General features: G+C 34.8%; 1 protein-coding gene across 2 annotated transcripts in view; it reads left to right on the forward strand.

The window, feature by feature from the left end:
- The window catches only part of LOC149065766 (acylamino-acid-releasing enzyme-like), a 104,901-nt gene that overhangs the window by 78,918 nt on the left and 4,314 nt on the right, over positions 1 to 21,669 (forward strand). Inside the window, exons 17-23 of one of the 2 annotated variants that reach the window (XM_089253554.1) lie at positions 421 to 509; positions 8,806 to 8,928; positions 11,403 to 11,451; positions 14,864 to 14,894; positions 17,892 to 17,997; positions 19,778 to 19,884; positions 21,287 to 21,489. In XM_089253554.1, coding sequence (XP_089109680.1) covers positions 421 to 509; positions 8,806 to 8,928; positions 11,403 to 11,451; positions 14,864 to 14,894; positions 17,892 to 17,997; positions 19,778 to 19,884; positions 21,287 to 21,401 — 620 coding nt within the window. In that variant the 3' untranslated portion in view covers positions 21,402 to 21,489. Of the gene's footprint in view, positions 1 to 420; positions 510 to 8,805; positions 8,929 to 11,402; positions 11,452 to 14,863; positions 14,895 to 17,891; positions 17,998 to 19,777; positions 19,885 to 21,286; positions 21,490 to 21,669 lie in introns of those variants that run through there. The other variant, XM_089253553.1, reaches the window with a different exon arrangement.

The following is a 21,669-nucleotide window of genomic DNA, read 5'->3' on the forward strand; positions in this document are numbered from 1 at the left end:
TATATGCTATAACATCATAGAGCCTACTATCGATTATCCAAAACAATTAGGGACTAGGGGTTTTGAATAATTGATTTTTTCAGATAACCGATCATTTACAAGAAAAAATAGTACCAGTATCACTTTGGGGAATATATCATTTGGGGAAAGCATTTGCGACTGCTAGCGGAATTCTACATGGCATGCAAATTGGAATTTCCCGACTGAAACACTTTCAGTTGATCAGTATTCGAATAATCGATGCTCTACTGTATAAATCTTGGTTTCATTATATGACTTATTAATACTACTTTTCATGGTTCCTTGAATAATTTATGAATTGTGTCTCTCCGCAATTCTTATCTGAGATATTGCTCTCACAAATTTTTCTGTTGTCATTTGCCAGAGCTTTCTCATACTGTGGTTTTTCTTCTATTACAGTTAATTACAGAGGATCACTAGGCTTTGGAGAAAATAACCTGAAATCATTAATTGGGAAAATTGGTGTGCAAGATATCTCTGATGTTCATGTATGTGTTTGATTTAAATTATTTTTCATCTTCGCTAAGAATAATGACTCACTCCATACATGCAAAGGGAGGGGACCCAAAAGTAATTGGAATGGTTCTCTGCTGGGTGGGCCTGTTGTAGTGCATACTTATACTGCTAAATGTCTCTCACATGGAACAGTCTCTATCAATCTGCTGATCAGCATCATAGAGTGAAGTCACAGTACCATATTATAAATTTTTTTTGTTTAACAATCTTCGCTTGTGTAATTTGGTGATTTTCTTATTTTGCCATGGTGTACTGCAATTCTGTTTGGTAGATTTAAATGTTTGACCCTGCAGAGATTTCTCTTTTAACAGTAGAAGAGGTGGATACAAACTTTTCTTTAGTTATTGTATGCGTAAAATTCAGCTAGTGCTTCCACTATTTAGTATTTATAAGTTCATAAACATATGTTTCTAGAGTGATGTAAATAGTTTAATGATGTCTATTTATTTTTTAATATGTTTTTTATGGGTGGGGTAGCTCAGGTCGATGAGATACTCACCTAAAGTACCAAAGGATGTTTAAAGGTGTCACGAGTTCGATACCCGGCTCGTCCCTGTCAGAAACTTTCCTGGCATGGGTACAACAGAAACCGCGACATGGCCACAGAAAAAGATTGCTACTGCAAGGAGTCCCACATCGAGGGGTTAGTGCACCAACCTCTCGGTGAGTATAAAAAAAAGGCTGCCTTTCGGAATCTTCAATAAATTGCAGGTCTGTCTAATTAGCCTTCGCGTGCAGAAAATGACTGTGGTGCAAAAAAAATGATCAATATATTTTTTATTTTAGTCATACTCTCCTTCCTTATGGTAAGATTAACTCAAGAACATCCGGACATTTATACATTATGAACATCACTTAACTACCTGGAAGAGTAGACAGGGTTGTTTGGTTTAAACCACGGTTTTAACCAAGTGGTTTATTTAAAAAAAACACTTTGGTTTTTTTCAAAAAATCAAATTAAAGTTGCCTACATTTTTTTTCCTTGAAAAATATCATATTGGTTCATTATTAGCCAAAATGTTTCATTTTTACCACATTTTATATCCTTGGGGTACATTCTGATGGTATATCTTTAAATGACATAAGATTTTATAAGTGGTTTTTTCAAAAAGTCTCATAAAAGTGGCCAGAATATATATATATTTTTCATATGAAGTATCTTAGTTATTTAAAGTTATATATATAAAAGCCAAAATTTCTCATTCTTACAACATTTTCTAACCTTTGGCTACATTCTGATGCTCTATCTTTAGCAAATTCATGAATAAGGATTGCATCACACATCTAAATGTAGTGGTGTATTATCTCACAGGGTTTCTTTTTCCCTTCACAAAGAAGCAGCTACAGTTGTGACACCATCATGCTAGGGCCAGGTGGTCCTATAATCCAATAAAGACACCAACTGTCCTTAAAGGACAAAGACTAGTGTACTAGTAGTTACATTACCTCACATACATTTTCATTCCCATAAGAAGTAGCACATCTCCTACTGTATATCTCCCAGTCTTAATATTCAATAGTTGTTTTTTTTTATACTTTCACACACACACTGTTAAGCCCAGTTAATCAAGGTTCTACTCTATAGTAGTAACAGATTTATGAAAAATAATCAGCTATATACAGGGTGATTATAATTTAAGTTTTGATTCCAAAACTATACAATAAGTACTGATCGGAATTACTTGAAAATTTGCATGGATACTCCTGAAGCAATGGAAGTTTCTTTCTCAAAAGAAAAAAGTGCATAATGTGCAAGTAGATGATGCTGTACTTGGCCAGCAGTATAATCTATTTTGTGCAACCACATCATTTCGGCACTTCCACAGCATCAGTGTGTGGATAGCACTTCTATCAAGATGCACATTGCAATACCAGCAAAGCAGCTGCTGAAGACCCATTTTGACAGGATGCACCTTAACCCTTGCAACTTCTGGCTGTGGGGGTACCTCAAAATGTTATAAACAGTGGTCAGGTTGCAAACTTTGGTGAATTGCAAACTCCAGCACATTCCCTATATGTTAGAAGTTCCTCAGGAATATTAACGGGGGGGGGGGCACGTTTGGTTTAATAAAGCTGAATTGCAAGCACATCCACATTATGACCATGGCATACTCCGATTCTGTTGTTGAACAAGAATTTTTGTGCTTCCAACCTCATAGCCAGAACACACGGTGGACAACATATTTAACATTTCTCAAGTAAGTTGTAGTTATTTGTTCAATTACTTCGTTTTTTGTGATGTTTCCATGAATTATGAAATCGTGAAATGCTATAATTAAGGTATCATTCTGCCATGACTGGCTATCATTTCCATTCTGCAAGCAAATTTCCCACATGTTGGATGATGTCATTAATTTTACATTTTTTAGTATTTTTTTCCCCTTTATCACATAAAATTGAATATTTTCAGAAATATTCATGTCAATTTTCAAGTCATTCTGACAATCGTTCTTTTTTTACAGTGTCTTGAAATCAGAACCTTAGTTATAATCACCCTGTATATCGTAAATCATTGCTAATTAATCTGCATTATTTATGCTTCATTAAATACATTATATTCACCTAATTTTTATTACTTTTTGCAAAATAGCTTCCTAATTAAGTATACTGAAAGTAACTGGAGAAAAACCTTTATATATTATATGATTAATAATAACATTAAAAGAATTTTCAAAAACACAGTAATCCATTGAGTTAAGCAAAAAATAATTAAATTGCAAAAGTTGGTTTTTGTTAAAATGTAATAAATATTTATTGATTAATTAGCATGGTAATAGTGTTAATTACATTAATAAACATTTTATTTTAGTTAATTATTAGAAGTTCGAATGATTTTTCAGAAATTTCATTGTTTTTAATGTTAATACTATTTAAAACAAAAAAACTGGTTTAAACCAAAAAAAACTGTTTTTTTCGGTTTTTTTTACCAACCCTGAGAGTAGATAAACTTTGTCCAAGAATATTAAGAAGTCACCATGGTCAGAGATGGGGGGGGGGGCAGCATTGCTTTCCCCAGCGTCAAAGGCGGAGCCGACTAATCTAGTTTATATGTGTATAAATGAACTGACATCATCATCATGCCCTCCCAGCAATCATCATCTTGGTCTCCCCCCCCCCCCAGACTTTAAAGTCTATCTCCCGCCTATGCCACCAATTGATAAGGCAAATATACAAAAAACACAACAACTCCTAATGCATTTCAACACACAGTGGGTGTCATCTTCAGAGGAAAAAAATACTTAACCACCAATCATGCTGATTGAGAGGATCCCACTTGCATTAGATACCAAATCTTAACTCTCTGTTGCTCAGCAGAAAAAAGTATGTCTGTCACTTCAAACGTCAGGGTCAGAATGAAGCTCAGAGCCTGGTTGTAAGACTAATGCAGTGCCTTGATTGGTCTATTAGAATTTTCTTAGAATTCCCGCTCAAAATAAATCTAAGCCATGACCCTACGATTGGTGGCATTGATTGATTTATTGAAGGCTGTTCTTTTTTTAAAACCAAGCACAACACAGGTCTATCGTCATGGGAAATTTATTACCTAGTAAGTTGTGCCAGAAGTGTAAGTGTGTGTACCTAACAGTCTGAGTGAGTATCTAGTGGTGTGTCTGATTTTTTAGTGCTGCTATCTATATTTCAGAAGTTAAGTGAGTGAAGTGTGATGTTTGAATTACAATTGTACCATTTGTAGTTCTGTTGCTCTCTGTGGTGAGACTTTTTAAAGGGGGGGGGGATCAGCTCGCATTCATTACTCAAAGTTGGGAACCACAGATTTATGTCCCTTCATAAAAATTTAAATCAGCTGTGGACTTTACTTTGTGAAAAACTCTCACTTCCTGAAATTTAAATCGATGTCCCTCTTGCAAACAGTGAGTGGCAATAGTCGATTTTTCACATTTCTGATTCTTAAAACAGCGAACGTGCTCATTTAACCTTGCTTTTATGGGTCAACTTGTCTGCACCATATAACCAAGAAGACAATCACCACATGGAATGTAATAAATGTCCCATTGTTTATTCTATGGTATAGGATCTTTAGGGGAGTTGAAACCTAAGTTTTAGTAGGCACATCTCTGGTTGCTAGGTTAAACTTTTGAGAATATCGGTTTGATCTTTAGTGAGATTATTGGATTGTAGGGTATGACTACACTTTCTTTGAGTGGCATTTCTGTAATGTTTACTGAAGTGGTTCTTCATACTTGTTTCAAGAATTTTCTAAATATTTGTCAACGATCCTAGTGTCGAACTCCCCTGTCTTTTGCAATTGTTCTAATGGTTTCAAGTTCATCATCTAATCTGTTCCAATCTGAACCGATGTTAAATGCTTTTGCTACATAAGTACAAAACGGCGCGAATTTCTATTGCATGAGATGACAAGAGCTAAAATGATGTGGTAGTGAGATAGAGAAAGGCTTACGATGGATAGTGGTTTGGAAATGCGTGATTTCGGTTTTGTTACTAATACATCCAAGAAAGAAAGTTCATTGTTTGTTTCAAATTCAGCTGCAAACTGAACGTGAGGCTGTCATTCATAATGAGTAACAATTGCTTTAAGTCATCTTTGTAACCATCCCAAAGCACAAAAGTATCATTAAATGAAAGGGGCACGACATTTAATAGCTTACTGTTGAATTAGTCCATATATATATATATATATATATCACACAATATATCAAGGAAACATATTTCCTGAATTTTATGCTGAGTTGAACTCGGAAAGAAAAGTCAACTTGTCTCCATTGGGACACAGGCCCTCTTGCACTTTGGGCAAGCATGCTACCACAAAGGTTTCAACAGTTGGCTGATGCAAAGATAAATCCAAAAAAGAAAATTCAGCTGGCCTTGCAGGAATCGAACCAACATCCTCTCACTTGCTGGGTGAGTGCACTAGACTACAAAGCCAATGAATCCTCTTTCCTTAGAGCATAGTTTCCCAAACTTTCTGTTTCATCATCCCCTTCTTCTGAATTTTTTTCTCTCATCGCCCTTTGAATCAAGCGAACCCATAAGATCCTATATTATACTCATAGTTTCTATCGCCCCCCCACCCCGGACTATTCCATCACCCACTGGGGGCAATACTGCCCACTTTAGGAAACAATGCCTTAGAGCAGGGGTTCTCAACTGGTGCTCTGTGTGCACCTCCCAGGGGCTCCGCGCAGACTCGAGGAAAATAATATAAATCAGTAAATTTGATAGATTGATAAATAAAAGAGGCCTACACAAGGTTCTGTCATAAAAATTATGTACAAAAAAGGGCTCCTCGAGTCAAACGGGGCTCCGACATAGAAATTATATACTGGATAGTGCTCTGCGAGTCAAAAAAGGTTGAGAACCACTGCTTTAGAGCAAGCCAAAGCTCACAATTTCTGATGCTGCCACCAGATGGCGACTTATCTGCAGATAATGTCACTCTTTGCAGTGAATTCAACTGCGGATAAGCATGCTACCATCTACACCAGTGGAGACACGACCCTGACTTCTGACCCGACGCTTGAAGTGAACAGATATACTTTTTTCCACTGAGCAAGCGAGAGTTAAGATTTGGTGAATCTTAGTGAAATCCTTGTAAAACTCAATTGAGATCCTTGGTTAGCATGTGATTAGTGGTTAAGTATTTTTTCCTCTGAAGACGACACCGCCCTATGTGTCAAAATGGATTAGGAGTTGTATTTTTTATACATTTGCCTTATTCGTTGGTGACTACTTAATAACTTAACTACCTACTGTGTTTACAGCCAGCCCTTTTACATAATCGAATCATTTGTCATAATTGTTTTGTCTGTTAATATGAAATTCTGTCATTACAAAATGTTTTATACATGTTTTAGATTTTTTCTTTACAGGCTTTGACTGTATTTAGTTTTTAAAAATGTTTTCTGACTTTTAAATCACCCTATATGCCTTTTAAGCTTACAAGGATAGTCTTTGACACTTTTGATCAAAATTTTTAATAAAAATATTCTGATAAAAGATTATTAGAATTTAATTTTTACTGAAGAAACTTTATCATTAACAGGGGTGCAAGAGCTGCGCCAAACTGCGCCGAAACGGTTCTCTTGCTACATGGTGCACCAAGGCGCCGAATCCCTGCGCATTTGCACCAATTCTTGTTTCTGGTTCGCGGAGGTACCGCTAATGCACTGTAGTGCGTCAAATACCGGGAATTTAGGAAAAAGAAGCATGAAAATTTTGTTCACAGGCGGCGTTCTTTCCGAGACACGAAAAAAAATATGGAGGGAGACAATTTAATTTTTTTTCCACTTCCCACCATCTACCACAATCGCGTTATGTCGTGACCTTGGAAAGTAGTTCTACTACCTTGAAGTATAAAGTCCTATACTGTTATTGGTTAACCGGCGGGCTATCAAAGTCCCTGAATGAATATGCAGAATTTTCCGATTTCGGAGACCGTTTTTTCTCCTGCGGGTTATATACTGAAAATTACGGTAATTTCACGGCTGCCAACCTGCGTTCAAAGCATACATCAAAAAGAGGATTGGTCTAAATTACCAACTTTTTTCGAAGATCATTGGAAAAAAATGGGATCTGTTAAAACTCCAGCTAAAATATTCATAGTTTTGTCATCTAGTCACTATGCGGTTGTGTGATTATCGTCGGCAGTTGCAGATCGTGGCAATTTCACATTGCGAAAATCCAGATTTGGTGAACACAGGGGCGGCTCGAGGAAAACAATTTCTACCCATGCGGAATCTGTTTTTGGCGCTACTGACTGCATTTTTTTTTTTGGTAAACAAAGCTTTTTTCACCCTTTCAATTCCATTTGGCACCCCTCCTAGGGCGACCCCAATATGGCCGCACTGTTCGCCACTGCATTGGTGGGGGAGGGGCATGCTTTTAACAATAGTCAAAGGAAGGAGTTTGTACTAGGAGCATGTGCTCATTTTGCATAACTTCTGTGAGATACCTTTTTTTATATTAATGTCCTACCTTTCCAAAACATGTTGTTAGAGAGAATGAAACGTTTGCACTCCCTCTCGTGCATTGCTGGGATGGTACATTACTCCCTCACGTATAGCTGGGATGTTGCTCAACTTTGTATTACCAACAAAACTATTAATTATGTGTGATGAATGGGTTGCACTATAATGCAAATAATTACAAGAAGTGAAATCAGTTCAGAGAATAGATAGATATTGGGCAGACATATTCAAACTTTGTAAGCAGCCCAAAGTTCAAAATTTTGCCAGTTTTGGTGAAGGCTTCAGCACATGGTAACGCAGACAGTGAAAGAGAGTTCATTGTTAACAAATAAATAAAAGTCTGTTCGAACATTGAAAAATCTGTCCATCCAATGCTTTAATGGAATAAGACATATAAAATCTTATGTTCAAGGGCATGAAATATTTGAAAAAAATTGTCATTGAGATGCTGAACTTCTGAAAGCAACTCGTGATTTGAATTTATATTAACATGCTATTAGGTTGAGAAATTGTTTAAGTAAATAAGGTATTTATATTTTTCTCGTTTTTTGCATTTTGCTTTTAAATTTAATAATTCCTTTAAATTTTGTGAGAAGCTAATTTTTTTTCACGGAAACCCTTATTATATTCTGCACACACTTTTTTGCACACACTTTTTTTTTATATATCAGGATGAATAAGATTTTGGTGTTCAAGCAGCAGAAATTCTTGTTGCCTAGGTTTTTAGTATGCATGTTGCTTAATTTGAAAAGAGTCTCATAATTTTTATTCGTCATTTCAGTAATGCATGTTTTAGTAGTGACAGATAAGATAATTCAGAAAAAATTTAAATGAACTTTAATTTGTGAAGGAAATTTATTTAGAATCATTTGTTTCAACCATTTTTGGCAAAACTTTTGGCATTTCACAGAAAAATTACTCCTTATATTGCAGATATAGTTCGTTTTTAGTTCTGCTCCAAAAATGAAATTTGCTGCTCTGAAATAGATGAGGGGCGCTTGCACCCCTGCATTAATCTTGATATATTGTTGCAGTTTAACAAGAAATATAACTTTTTGCCATGTAAAGCAAATCTTATTTTCCAAATAATGAATTAAATGCAATATATTTTCATATAAACAGAAATTAAATGCAAAGTTATTGCTAATGTTCACATGAAGCTCTAGTATTAAACCTCATATAATCAATCCTTACTTATTTTCAGAAAATGGTTTTTTCCCCATGCATTTTCTTTATCATGTGATATAATTTTCTTTCTGATGGAATTTTCTTCTAATGATATTTTAAAAAACTTTGGTTAGAATTAAAATTTTTTTTCTAGTTAGCTGCAGGGATTGCAAAATCTCAATTATCAAAAGAGTTTGGGGATTCTGAAGTTGACCTTTTTTTATTTGGCGGGTCTCATGGAGGATTCATTGTTACTCATATGTGTGCTCAACATCCAGTAAGTTTAACAAATTTTTTCCTTAAAAAAAGAACATTTGATGCATTTATATACAGTGCAACCCGTATGAAACAGAATGTCAATAGACTGAAACAATATTCCATTTTAGACATTCTTCCGTTTTGTAAAAGTGCAAATAAAAGCACTATCATTGAACAGACTATACAAGGTGTTGCCTTGAAGTGGCAATAAACTCAGAGGGGTGATATTAGGCATCAAGAGCCATAGAATATGGTACGACAAACCATATTCGCCAAACCAACAAATCTCCTGTCACAAGGAAGCACCAAAGAGAGGTGCAGAAGAGACTGAAATGGGAACGAAATCATATATTTTATGGAGATAAATAGCTTGGTATGTTTAGTAGTACAAAAAAAAAATAGAACTCACATATTCCAGACGGATGTTTCAGCCTACAGTACAGTAAGGTTGAGCTTCAATAATGGTATGGGCAGCATTTGCTTCTAATGGTCAGGCTTTAATTTTTGGAAATTGGTTGTGAAAACTTTGATCCTCGAGGGATCTCCTTGCTTAGAGGAGATCCCTTGCTACTGATTGGAGAAGATTTAAGGGGACAAAACTTGCTATTTCAACACTATAACACATTTATTCAAAGATCTGCTGCTAGAAAAAGCTATTTAATCACAAAAATGTATTGGTTTTAGACTGGCCATTGATGAGTCCTGACTTAAATCCCATTTGGAAAGTATGGGGCATATTTACAATAAATATGTTTGGAAATGAAATACACCAAAAAAATCACCAACGAATGAGGCAAATACCAAGAAATACTAAAACTTCTTATGCATTTCGACATGCTATGGGTGTCGTCTTCAGAAGATAAGAATATCTCACTGACCGAGTCTCCCACATGGATTATTTGCCACATCTTCGATCTCGGTTGCTCAGTGGAATGAAAAATCTATATGTCTGTTCAAGTCAAACGTCGTAGCAAGAATGAAGTGAAGCACCTGCGTGTAAGTCTTTTGCAACAACCTGATTGGCTGCTTGAAAAATGGAGCTATCCGATTGGTCTATTTGAATTTTCTTCCAAGTCCTGCTCATAATGAATTTAAGCCATGGCGTTGCAATCGGTGGAGTTGATCTATTGCCGTTTACTAATTTATTTTTGAAGGCCCAAATGTATGTGCCTTCGTAGAAGTCTAAATCCGCCTTTGTGAAAAACTCTTGTTTCCTCAAATTTGAATCTATGGCCCTCTTGCCAGCAGTGAGTGGCGATGGTCGACTTTCCACATTCTTTTTAACACAGCGAGCATGCTCATTCAATCTAGTGTTTATGGGTTTCCTTGTTTGTCCTATGTAGCCCAGCAAGCAATCGCCGCATGAAAATAAAATAAATGCCTTATTATTTATTCTGTGGTATAGCATCTTTAAGGGGTTTGAAACAAAAGTTTTTAGTTGGCACATCTATGGCTGTTAGGTTAAACTTTTTGAGAATCAGCTCGATCTTAAATGATTTGGATCGTATGGTGTAGCTACACTTTCATTTAGTGGCCTCTCAGTAATATTTTCCAAAGTGGTTTCTCTTGATGATTTCATGAATTTTCTACTCATTTCGTCAATGATCTTGGTGTTGAACCCCCTGTCTTTAGCAATTGCTCTGATGGTTTCAAGTTCAGGGTCTAATGTGTTCTGATCTGAGCAGATGTTAAATGCTCTTGCTACATAAGTACAAAATGCTGAGAGTTTCTGTTGCATGGGATGGCAAGCTCTAAAATCTAAAATGCGATGATTGCAAGACCAAACCTCTGTCTATCGTAATTTTCTGCTATGTCTGGAAATCGTAATGATGCCAATAACAACAACAACAAAAGATCAAATAATTTGGGATAACTAAATCAGCATTTGCAAAGAAAACAAGAGATTTTTAGAACACAAACAAAAATTTTAGTATCTTGAGATCAAGTTGAAAATGGCAACTATTAACAAAAAAATGGCACCATGTCATAAATTATGCGCTAGTGCAAGGGTTCTCAAACTGTGCGCCATAGTGCATTTGAAACCTTTGTCAGGAGCACCACATAGTAGCGGTGAAGGTTTTTCGAAGCGATCCTTTGTTAAATGCTCTAGGGGAGCCACAGATAAGCGCTGATCAGGTAAAGGGGTGCTGCTGTTGGAAAATGTTTGAGAACCTCTGAGCTAGTGTATTTGACTGATCTACATGTTTAGCTGAAATGTGCTGGGGCTTAAAGTGCTGATTTCTGAAGCAATCATGAGAGAAGGCCTAAAAATTTATTTTCTAAGAATTGTCACTCTGCTTATACAGCAGAATATATACATTTGATAATACATCGCAAATGATGTATCATCAATTGTGATAATGCATCACATTTTTGGGGTGTTTGAGGGTGATGGTATACAGAGGTTCCACATTACTAATTATAGAATGATATAGAAAGAATCATGATTAGTAAACTTGAAGAACTAAATTAACTCATGCCATTTGTTTTTAGGCAGATTACAGGGCTTGCGTGTGCCGTAATCCAGTGACAAACCTTGTTGGTAAGTGATAGTGATATTTATTATTAAATTTAAAATACAGTTTATATATATATATATATATATACATACATATCACCCCCCTCATGCTAGAAGCACGAATTTGCAATGTCCTTGGGAAAAAAAGAATGCAGGAAATGACGGAATGTTACTCCACCCATGTTACTCTATGGAAGTTATTTTCCTAAAATGTTTTGTAACGTTTTTCAGTGGTGATACACATTTGTGCTTCAGACAAAAGTTAGTTAGCAAAATAAGGTATACAACCAGCTGATTAAAAAAAAGTGAAAATTTGTACATTCATGCTTTTAGCATGGGGGGGGGGGAAGGCAATATATAAGGTGGATGAGAGAAGTCCCGGACCCATTTTAAAAATTAATAACAAATAAGCCAATTGACATAAAAAGGTGCAGTTTGCACTAAAATACTTATCATGACATAGAGTTTTCTAAATAAGTTTAAAAAAGTTCAAATTTTACTCACAGGTGGTGTTGTAAACAATAAACTCACCATAACATAAAATGAAACTTAAACAGTGCATGATTAATGTTTATGACAATTTGCATTACATAAAACTATCACATTTCAATATGAACTCCCTTTTTTTGTTCGAGCTACATCTAAACAGGCGAAAGGGTGCTCATGTTAAAATATGGTAATTGCAAGTTTAACCTAGCATCTAAGTTGAAGACGTCAATGGAAATATGTCAGCAGGGGTTTTTTGAATCATTCTATTTTCATGGCATTATATGTAACCTCATTTTCTTCAAGAAGTCTTCATTTTCTTCAGTGTCCCCTTTTCAAGATTAATTTTGTTGGGACAAGTGGAACCTGAGACTGATTGTGCTTTAAAATTATTCATATAATGATGATTCATAAATAAAAGAAGGGGAAAAAATTCATTTAAACCATGAAAAGCACAAAACATTTTATTATTCTGGTATACATATATACAAAGCTAATTAACAACCTAAGTAGGCAGAAAACATAGTAATACCCCCACTCCCATAAATATTAACAGACATTACATGAGGGAAATGTGAATTTTCTCGTAATATCAAACTTGATAGGTGAAGGAAAGGACAGATCACACACCTCTAATGATACTTTAACTATCATTATTAGGCCATTGAAAGGTATATGTGGTAACGGTTCTTTTTTTCCAAATTTTGCTTCCCTATGAGTGTTTCAACTTTGGTTAGTTGCCCAATATTATAGAAGATATTATTGAAAGAGCTAAGAATTTTTAAAGAAATGAAAAATCAATCAGAAGGGAATTTATAGATAGATAATAACAGTAAATATATGAATGTGTGCCTCTAACATTTAATTACAGTGGATCCTGATTATAACGTTTTTCAAAAAACTGTCATAAAAATGTTGTAAGCAAGAAAACACTTCAAACACAAAATCTTGATAAGAATTACTTAAGAGTTGGAACCATAAAAATCAGTTGTACTAAATGGAAAAATGTTCTGAATGGGAATGTTATAAGCAGGATCAACTGTATATTTGGTTTAGATTTGTTATATGTGCTACATTCCATGTTAAATTCTCATTAATGGGCTTCTTTGAAAGCTTTTCCTACTAGTAGACAATGAAAGTAAATGAACCTTTGGGTAGAACATGTTTTTAGAAATGAATTATTTGATTCATAGAGATACTTCCTTCTCCTACCCAGAACATGGCCCACTGCTCTGTCTCAACGAAGAGATATAAGCAGGTGATCAAAGACCTCGGGCATGCTGGAAAAAAGAGATACCAGTGAATTGTGAGGGAGGGGATATACTTTTTTCCAGAGAGACCCACTTTTTCACTCAAAAGGAATCCAGATTTTTTGAATACCTTGGGTCCCGGAACCCAGGTAAATTAAAGTACAGCAACATCTCTGAAAGACAATCTCTCAATCTTTGCCTCAGATGAGTCGCCATCTGGTGGGGGTGTCAGCAATTGCGAGCTTTGGCCTGAATTAGGTCAGATCATCCATGTACGTTCTCGTTCAGTGCACGCGAGCTCCAAGGAAAGATTGAGAGATATTCGTTGCCTTTGTAATCTAGTGGTCTAGGGCATTCACCTGGAAAGTGAAAGGCTGTGGGTTCGATTCCTCGCAAGGCAGTTGAATTTTCTCTTTCCTAAATACATCTTTGCATCAGCCAGCTGTTAAAACCTTCATATAGAGTAACTTGATTTATGCGTTACACTGCACTCTGTAATCTATCCAACAACAACAACAGAGTCAAGCTTTGCTGAGTACTTGGCCATTCAGATATCTCAGGTAATGTATACTGTGTATGTAATTGGCTGACAAGAGCTGGCTAGAAGGGTTTCTAGGACTCTGTTCATTGGCTCTGATCCAGTTTTGAGCATTTCATGAGAATTGATTAGAAATACTGGTTTTAACTCCTTCAGGAAAAAACAGTACCAAACTTGGCTGAACATTGATGGTCAGTGACAGGCAAAATTATGAATTCCCTAGTTTTAGGCAGCAGGAGCTGATGAAGCTCAGCAAAAATGATATTGGTTACTCTGCTCTTAAAAGGCATCTTAATGTCATAGGAGTTAGTAGTGGAGGGTCTCAAACATAATATTTCTATAGGTTGTTATGGAGATAAGGCAAATGTGTTGAGGGGGGAATGCGGACCCATGGGCCTGATAAAAGTTTATGTCTATGAGTGCCACATGATCATAACTGAAAAGCCTATGGCAGGGCTGTAGCATGCCTTCTCTGACAAACTTTTCTTGGGAGGCCCTCAGAAAGGGCTATGCTCAAAGAAAGGAGGGCTTCCCCTCATTTTTCAATGATTCATTTTCGAATTATACAATTAATTTTGGAAACGTGTCTCTCTTCCAGATTATTTCAAAAAATAAATTCAGCATTTCTAAGAAATATGCAAAATGAATGTGTATATATAAATTTTTTTGTTTGGCCCCAAGCCAAATGGGGCTTCTCAAAAGCCCCAGCTTAGTTACGGCTCTGGCCTATGGTTTTTTTCTCACTATGGGCAATGTTGTCTTATCGAGTTCAGGAGTCTGGCTCCAAGCGTTTTTGGTCTCTAATATCTTATGCAGTGTGAATCACATTGAATATTTTCTTAATATACCAGTGCCTTAAGCCCTTATCCACCAGCAGGTGAAATAAGAGTCCTTCCTCTGTGTGTGTGTTTTTAAGTTTTATCAAAATCAGTTTTTAATTTTCAAAAGTTTCAAATTAATTAAAGGAAAGAATTATAATTTTTTTGAAATATTTATGTCAGTTCTGCAACTTTTACTTGGGAATAAAAAATGAGTGAATGCAGATCATTAAATGCTTATTCATTACACGTAAGACCAAACATTTGATGAAAAAAAAATTGTAAGATGAAATTATGTCTATAATCTTGAGCAATTTTTTTAATTTTAATTTTCTTTCTTACAGGCATGATTGAAGGCACTGATATTCCAGATTGGTATATTTTGCATAGATTCATTACTGCTATTATAAAAATAGTTTATCGACCACTTCTATTCAAGTACTTCAATCTTAAGCAATGAAGAAATATTTATATTAAAGAGTGTTATATGGAGGCACACGACTGTTGAAATTTACAATTGGGTTAAATATACCATATTGTAACAGGGAGCACCTATGGTACACAACCCATTAATTGTACATGGAAATAGGACTTCACACACACACACAGTGTAGAAACTATAATGAGTAAGAAGAAGTATGTTCAAAGTACAGATGACTGGATACCAAGCAAAGATAATTGGAAAGAAAAGTCACATTCCTCTGTGGGGAATCGAACCACCAACCATTCAAGACATTTTCTTTCATAAGAACACTTAGGAAAGAAAATGTCTGTCCTCTGTTATTTAATGGTAGAACACTCACCCAAAAAATGTGAGGTTGGTGGTTCGATTCCCCACAGAGAAATGTGACTTTTTCCAATTATTTTCGCTCAGTATCCAGTGTGTGTGTGTGTCATCTTAACTTCGTATAATTAGTGGAGAGGTTTATCGTTTCGTTCCAAGAAGTATGTTATACAGTTTTTTTTAAAGAAAAAAATGACAAAATCATTTGCTATGCTGCAATTTCAATATATTGGCTTGAAATAAACATAGCTTGGCAAAAATAGAATGCATATAAGTGTGTATATATTTAACGTGTAATCTTTATTTTAAGCAAATTAAGCATTTCACTAGTCTGGCAGTTTTGGGATTAACACACAAATCTTTAGCTGTGTAGGGTCTGGGAAATTATCCTAACTGAGCATGGTTGTTTTTGTTCAGTCATTTAAATTTGACTCTAAAGGCTGTGAGCTCATTTAGCCTATCCATCAAAATTCATGGAAAGACTGGTGTAATAAAATGAGAAGAAATCACCAAAACGATTTTATAAAAGGTAAAGATTAAAATCAATAAGGCATTTTTTATGTGGAAACATGAAAATATATAAACTCTCACAGTTGTTAGTGTTATGTCAAAAATATGCATAAATATTTTCTTGAAATTAAGGTGCATGGAATTTTTTTAATGGAAAATTTTTTCTATTCTTATTTTTTACCAATTGTAAAATTGATCAATTTTAAAAGCAATTATCAACTTTTTTACAGTTAAACATTTTTAAATAAGTAAATATATATATATATATATATACCGGTTAATAATTCAAAACTTAATCAACAAACTTTTAGGGAGGTAGAAAACACACAAAACAGAATCACACAGGAATGTGTAACAGGAAACCCAAACCTGATCAGTTGGAGGATAAACAAAGATGCAGAATAATGGTGCCAATAATGGATGGAAAAACTCTTTATTTAGCGATACTTTTGCACAAGGACAGTGCATGTACACATTAAGTTTCACAACAAGTGCTCAAAGTTCTTACCATCCACAGTTATGCACAGGAAAAAAAATTGTGATTCTGTTTTGTTTTTGTGTTTTTACCTTCCCTAAAAGTTTGTATGTTGAGTTTTGAATCACCCTGTACATATATACACACACACATACATATACTGGGCAATTACATAATTCCCCTTGTCACATTTCACTGGCAAACCATTCATACTTCCAGTTAGAAAAAGTATCCAAATAACGTGTATAACTCATATACATCATTCATGTTGCAAGGGGTTGTCTAGTTATTAAAAGAAAAAAAAATTATATAGACACCTTGTCCTCAAAAACCCAATTAGAAAGTTGTTGCACTGTCTCTCCTGAGGTGAACAAAAAAGAAAAATTCCATGTTTCTAAGTGTAATATTCACTGAAATATTTCAATTCAAAAATTGGAGGAAAGTTGGGGGGGGGGGAAAGCATAAATCAGGGAAAGAAATGTTTCAATTAGTTTATGCTGATTTTTTGAATTCAAATATCTCTAAATATCTTGCACTTAGAAACATAGAACTTTTTTTGTTGGCCTCAGGAGAGACAGCAAAACAACTTTTTAATTGGTTTTTGAGACAAGGTGTTTGTATAAAAAGTTAATTTTTTATTTTAATAACTGTATAACCTCTTACAACATGAATTATGTATCTGAGTTCTATACTTATTCTAATTGGAAGTATGCTTCTAGGATCAATGGTTTGCCGGTAAAATGTGCCAAGGGGTATTAAGTAATCACCCTGTACATTCACTCACTCCTTCCTTACTGGTCATACAATGGAAGCTCATTTTGAATAATGTAAAAAATTTCAAGCTTTTATTTCAATCATCAAAAATATGTACTTATTTTTTATGATTGCTATGTACTCTTTATGCTCAAAAAGAGTGGCAGATTAACCCTTTATGCGGTTTTTGAAATTTCCCTCATTCACATTATAACCCACTTTGGAAATAAAAGTATGTTAAAAACGCGAGATATTTTGAGTTACTAAAGTAAAGCAGATCAAGTTTAACGAGATATCTCGGGCTTGCCGCTGTAAGGGTTAAGGGTATTTTGAAAGATATTACAAATTTAAAGATTAAGGACTTCTAAAATGTTTAATATATTTTCAGTTTTGGTGTAATTAATTTCAGATAAAGATCTGTCTTTGACAATTTCCTGGTCAAACTCAATAGAAAGATAAAATAATAGATTATTTGTTGCATGCTTGAGTGATTAATGACATGTGCAGTTCTTATAAATACCATAAATTAAAATAGGTGCTATTTTTCTGCTTCATTACAGTGTTATATAAAACTATAAAATTATATGGTAACTGAATATTAAATTAATCCAACGTTTTTTGAAATTTTGAATCACCATGGTGTGTTTACTATAATAAACAATTAGTGCTTGTGATTTGCACTAAAGAGAGAAACATTTACAGTATTAATTCCTCCATGAGGAATTTCATTTATTAGAATTAACTGGAGGTAGATAAAGTGTTTAAACTGCTCAGCTCCAAAAAAAGCTTAGTCAAATTATTAGTAAAATATTGGTGAGCTGTTTTGAAGTTTCAAATTTATCATTTTTAGGGTTTGGGAGGAAAGTGGACTTGGATGTCATGATGAGAAGAATCTATATTGTAAGGGTTATCCACTGGAATTGTGGCAGTCATCACCTCTTAGCTCAGCAGAAAAAGTAAACATTTTTCTTTTACTTTCTTTTAAGCTGTATTATTCAAAAAATGAACCTTCCCTAGTCATCCACTTTTAAAATTATTATGCTTGCATTTTTTATTTTTTATTCAACATTTATAAAATTTCTGTAGACATGTTTCCTTTCACACAAACTATTTTTTTTCTGTGCTTGCAAAAACACCTGACAGGAGATATACTTTAGCATTATAGTCTTTTTGCTGGCAATTCTCGTCATATGCTGCCCATCAGTTTTTAATGGTATATTTTGGTTTATTACGGAACTTTCAAGTTGGTACATATCAATAAAACTTTGAACAATACTTTTTTATTATGAGTGCATGTGCAGACACAAACAGGTTAAAAGTGATTGTCTCTTATCACACCAATACAGGTATCCTTTTACTTTACGTAGTTAATTGGTTCCACAAATTAATTGTGTAAAGTGAGTCGAATTTAACATAGATAAGATAAGAGGGTACACATGATAACATTGAATAAGGGGTTTTCTTTAAAAAGGTGAAGAAATAAACACAACTTTCATCAACAAAGTGATTTTTTTTATGAATTAATTATTTTAAGCATTTAGATTAATCTGATGAATTTCAGCTGTATAAAATGAGTTCAATCAATAATTTTTACTTCTATCTTCTCACTACTTTGAATTAAAGTTCTATTGAGTGTGAGTACATCCTGGTATGATAGGCTGATAACTTTTTTTTGATGAAGCAGTCAAGATTTGGCTGATAAGCAGCATTCTTAGTTTTTTTGCGAAAACTTCATTAGCAAGAGAATTATGAATATCTCTTGCAAATATGGCGATTCTAGTTTCATTAGGATCTTTTTCTTTAATATTCTGATGGCACTGTCAATGTTACCAAAAGATGTTGATTATAGAGATCTGGTAAATTGGACTGTAATTTTGGTAAATTTTAACTGTCATATCTTTTATTTGCAATCCCATTTTCAGGATTAACATCAAACATCAGGCCAGATTTTGCAGGTTACGATTTTTAAAATCTACTTTTTAAAGTCATGTTGTAGAAAAATTGCGTAAAGCAAGATATCTTGTAACCACAGAAAAAAAAACTGGGCTGCGCAGGTGGAAAAAAAATAATGGAGGGAATGTTTGGTCAGCAGTAAAATAAAAAATTTATTTTTGAAAGTTACAGTGAATTAATCTTTCTAATTATTGTTTGGATTTTTCTGGCTGTCATTATCATATAGGAAAGCAACTCTAAAGTATATTCTAGTTAAAATAACTAATTTTATGACTTAGAATAAAAATACATGTTGCATGTAAAATGTCAGCACTTCAAATACTCATGTGGATTCAGGCATTATAGTTCAAAGAGCTTGAATATGTATCCTTTTATCCTGCAAAATTAGATAATAAGAGGTATGCAACATTTTTTCTTCCTTTCATTCAATTCATAAATAAACTGAATTATATGCAACATGTTTTACACATTTCATTTTATTACTTACCGAATGCTGCCAAAGCACTTTTAAAATTTTGTCAAGGCTGGTAAAAATGTAGTACCTAAATACCTATTTCTTTATCAAAATGCAGTGATCCAGGCCAGCTCTCAGTTGAGTGTGTCTAATTTGTAATGTGAATAGCACATTTAGAGCCATGATAAAATGGGTATTGTGTATTTGAATAGTTTTCAATTTATGAAGCTGTATTACAATGCATTTTTTTATTTCGCTCAGATTAATAGTAAAAATTCATTTTCAGAATATAATTAAAAAAAAACATGGTTTTTGACATTTTCTTTCAGGTAGACACTCCCACTTTGATTCTTTTGGGAAAGAATGATAGGCGTGTTCCTCCATCCCAGGGTTTAACATATTATCGTGTGTTGAAATCAAGAAGGGTTCCTGTAAAGTGAGTCTGGTTTTTGCATGATAAATTTCATGCGTTTTTGAAAAGTCATCCTCTTTTGAAAATCTTGCTTATATCTTGATACTCAGCCAAATTGTATTTTTCATTAGTGAGAGATGATCCTTTTAATGATGATCCTCCTGACACTACACACTAATTTAGCTTTGTAAAACTAAAACTGGTGAAATCCTTTCTTTTAATATGCACTTTGTTGTTAAAAAAATCATGCAACCAGGTGGAGTTGTTACTTTTCTGCAAAACTTGGTATGTAGCTAAGTCTCAAGCAGATATTCGAATATTAAATGTTATTAGATGAATGAGCTTCCAACCAGAGGGTGTAAATTGCTTCTTTTGTTGACCTGTATAAAAGCTCTCTGAGGCTTTTTGTTAGGGGTGGGTGCACCAATGTGGAAAAGTCATGAAATGAGTAAAAGGTAATGGAAGTCAAGTCCACAGATTCCTATGTTGAGTTAACACCAAGTCCATCATAAACTGGAAAAAATTGTGACCAATCTTTACAAAAACTTAGTTAACATGTATTCAAGCTGTAAAACATGATTTAGAGCATCTTAATGATTGATATAGATGATATAGAAAAACGTGTCTCTACATCTAATCCAGGCCTGTAACTGGGCTGGAGGCAACTGGGACCTCCCGGAAAATATACTCTTATTTTGCACGTTTCTTAGAAATTTTGAGTTTCTTGTTTGAAGAAATCTGCAAAATTAGAGGAGGGGAGAAACTCGTCCTTTTCTGAGCATAACCCTTTCGGGGGGCCCTTTGTAAGTAAAAGTCTGCCCAAGAGCTCCGAGAAGGCATGCTACAGCCCTGATCTAATCTTCCCTCTCAAGGCCGTAGCCAGAAGGTGGGAACTGGGAGGGGGGTCTAGTCTCCTTGGAAATACTTGAAAATGAGTAGTATAAATAGAATCTCATGGTTAAGCCCATTGTTCTGTTGAGATTTGGCCCCCTCCCAAAATATCAGTTGCCCCCCACCCCCGGAAAGAAATTTCTGGTGGCAGCCTTATATTCTCTCTCCAGTGTTAAGTTATAACGCCCAAGTGGCGCCATGGTAAGATGCTTGTCTGCTACTAACGAAGGTTACAATCAAGGTCCATGGGTTCGAATCTGGGCATAGAATGTTCGAAGCAAGTTATTTACCTACCGAACCTGGGACGACTACCGATAGATGGAGCCTTCATTTCCCACCTAACTCCTATGGTTGAAAATTGTCGTATGGCGATATATGACCGGAGTTGGTGTGCTGTAAAGTGTTAAGTTATGTAAAAGTCTGTTTCATTACAGTGATGTGTTCAGGACAGCATATGGCTGCTCATATTGTCTCTGAAGGCAGATCTCTCAGGAGGCATTTACCAGGAGGATTTTTTTCGGTTCCACTTTTTTAGCTTGTTCAGTTATCAGACATGTCACCAATGGATTATGTACGGGACTATCTGGGACACCAACCTGGGACTTCCTATGAGCTTGCATGATGGAGAGGTCCAGTTGCAGCAACAATAAACAGATTTGCTGCAGGATACCATACAGGACCTGAGGCCTCCAGACTATTCTGTAATGCATCTTGCTTTCATGTGCACAAAGTTGTTAAAAACATTAGAGGCCACTACGGCTCAATATTTCATAGATATTATCTTTTTATTGGCATAATAAAAGTTTACTCCTATCCTTGTCTTACAGGGTATTGGAGCCTCTTTTTTTCATGCTAGCTTCCTGTAATAAAATACTTTTATCTCGAATGTTACGTACTATTACTGTGATACTTATACTG

The sequence above is a fragment of the Pholcus phalangioides genome, unplaced genomic scaffold (genome assembly GCF_987345545.1).
Source record: "Pholcus phalangioides strain wild (caught in Gottingen) unplaced genomic scaffold, Ppha-v1.0 ptg000039l_1, whole genome shotgun sequence".
NCBI lineage: Eukaryota > Metazoa > Arthropoda > Arachnida > Araneae > Pholcidae > Pholcus > Pholcus phalangioides.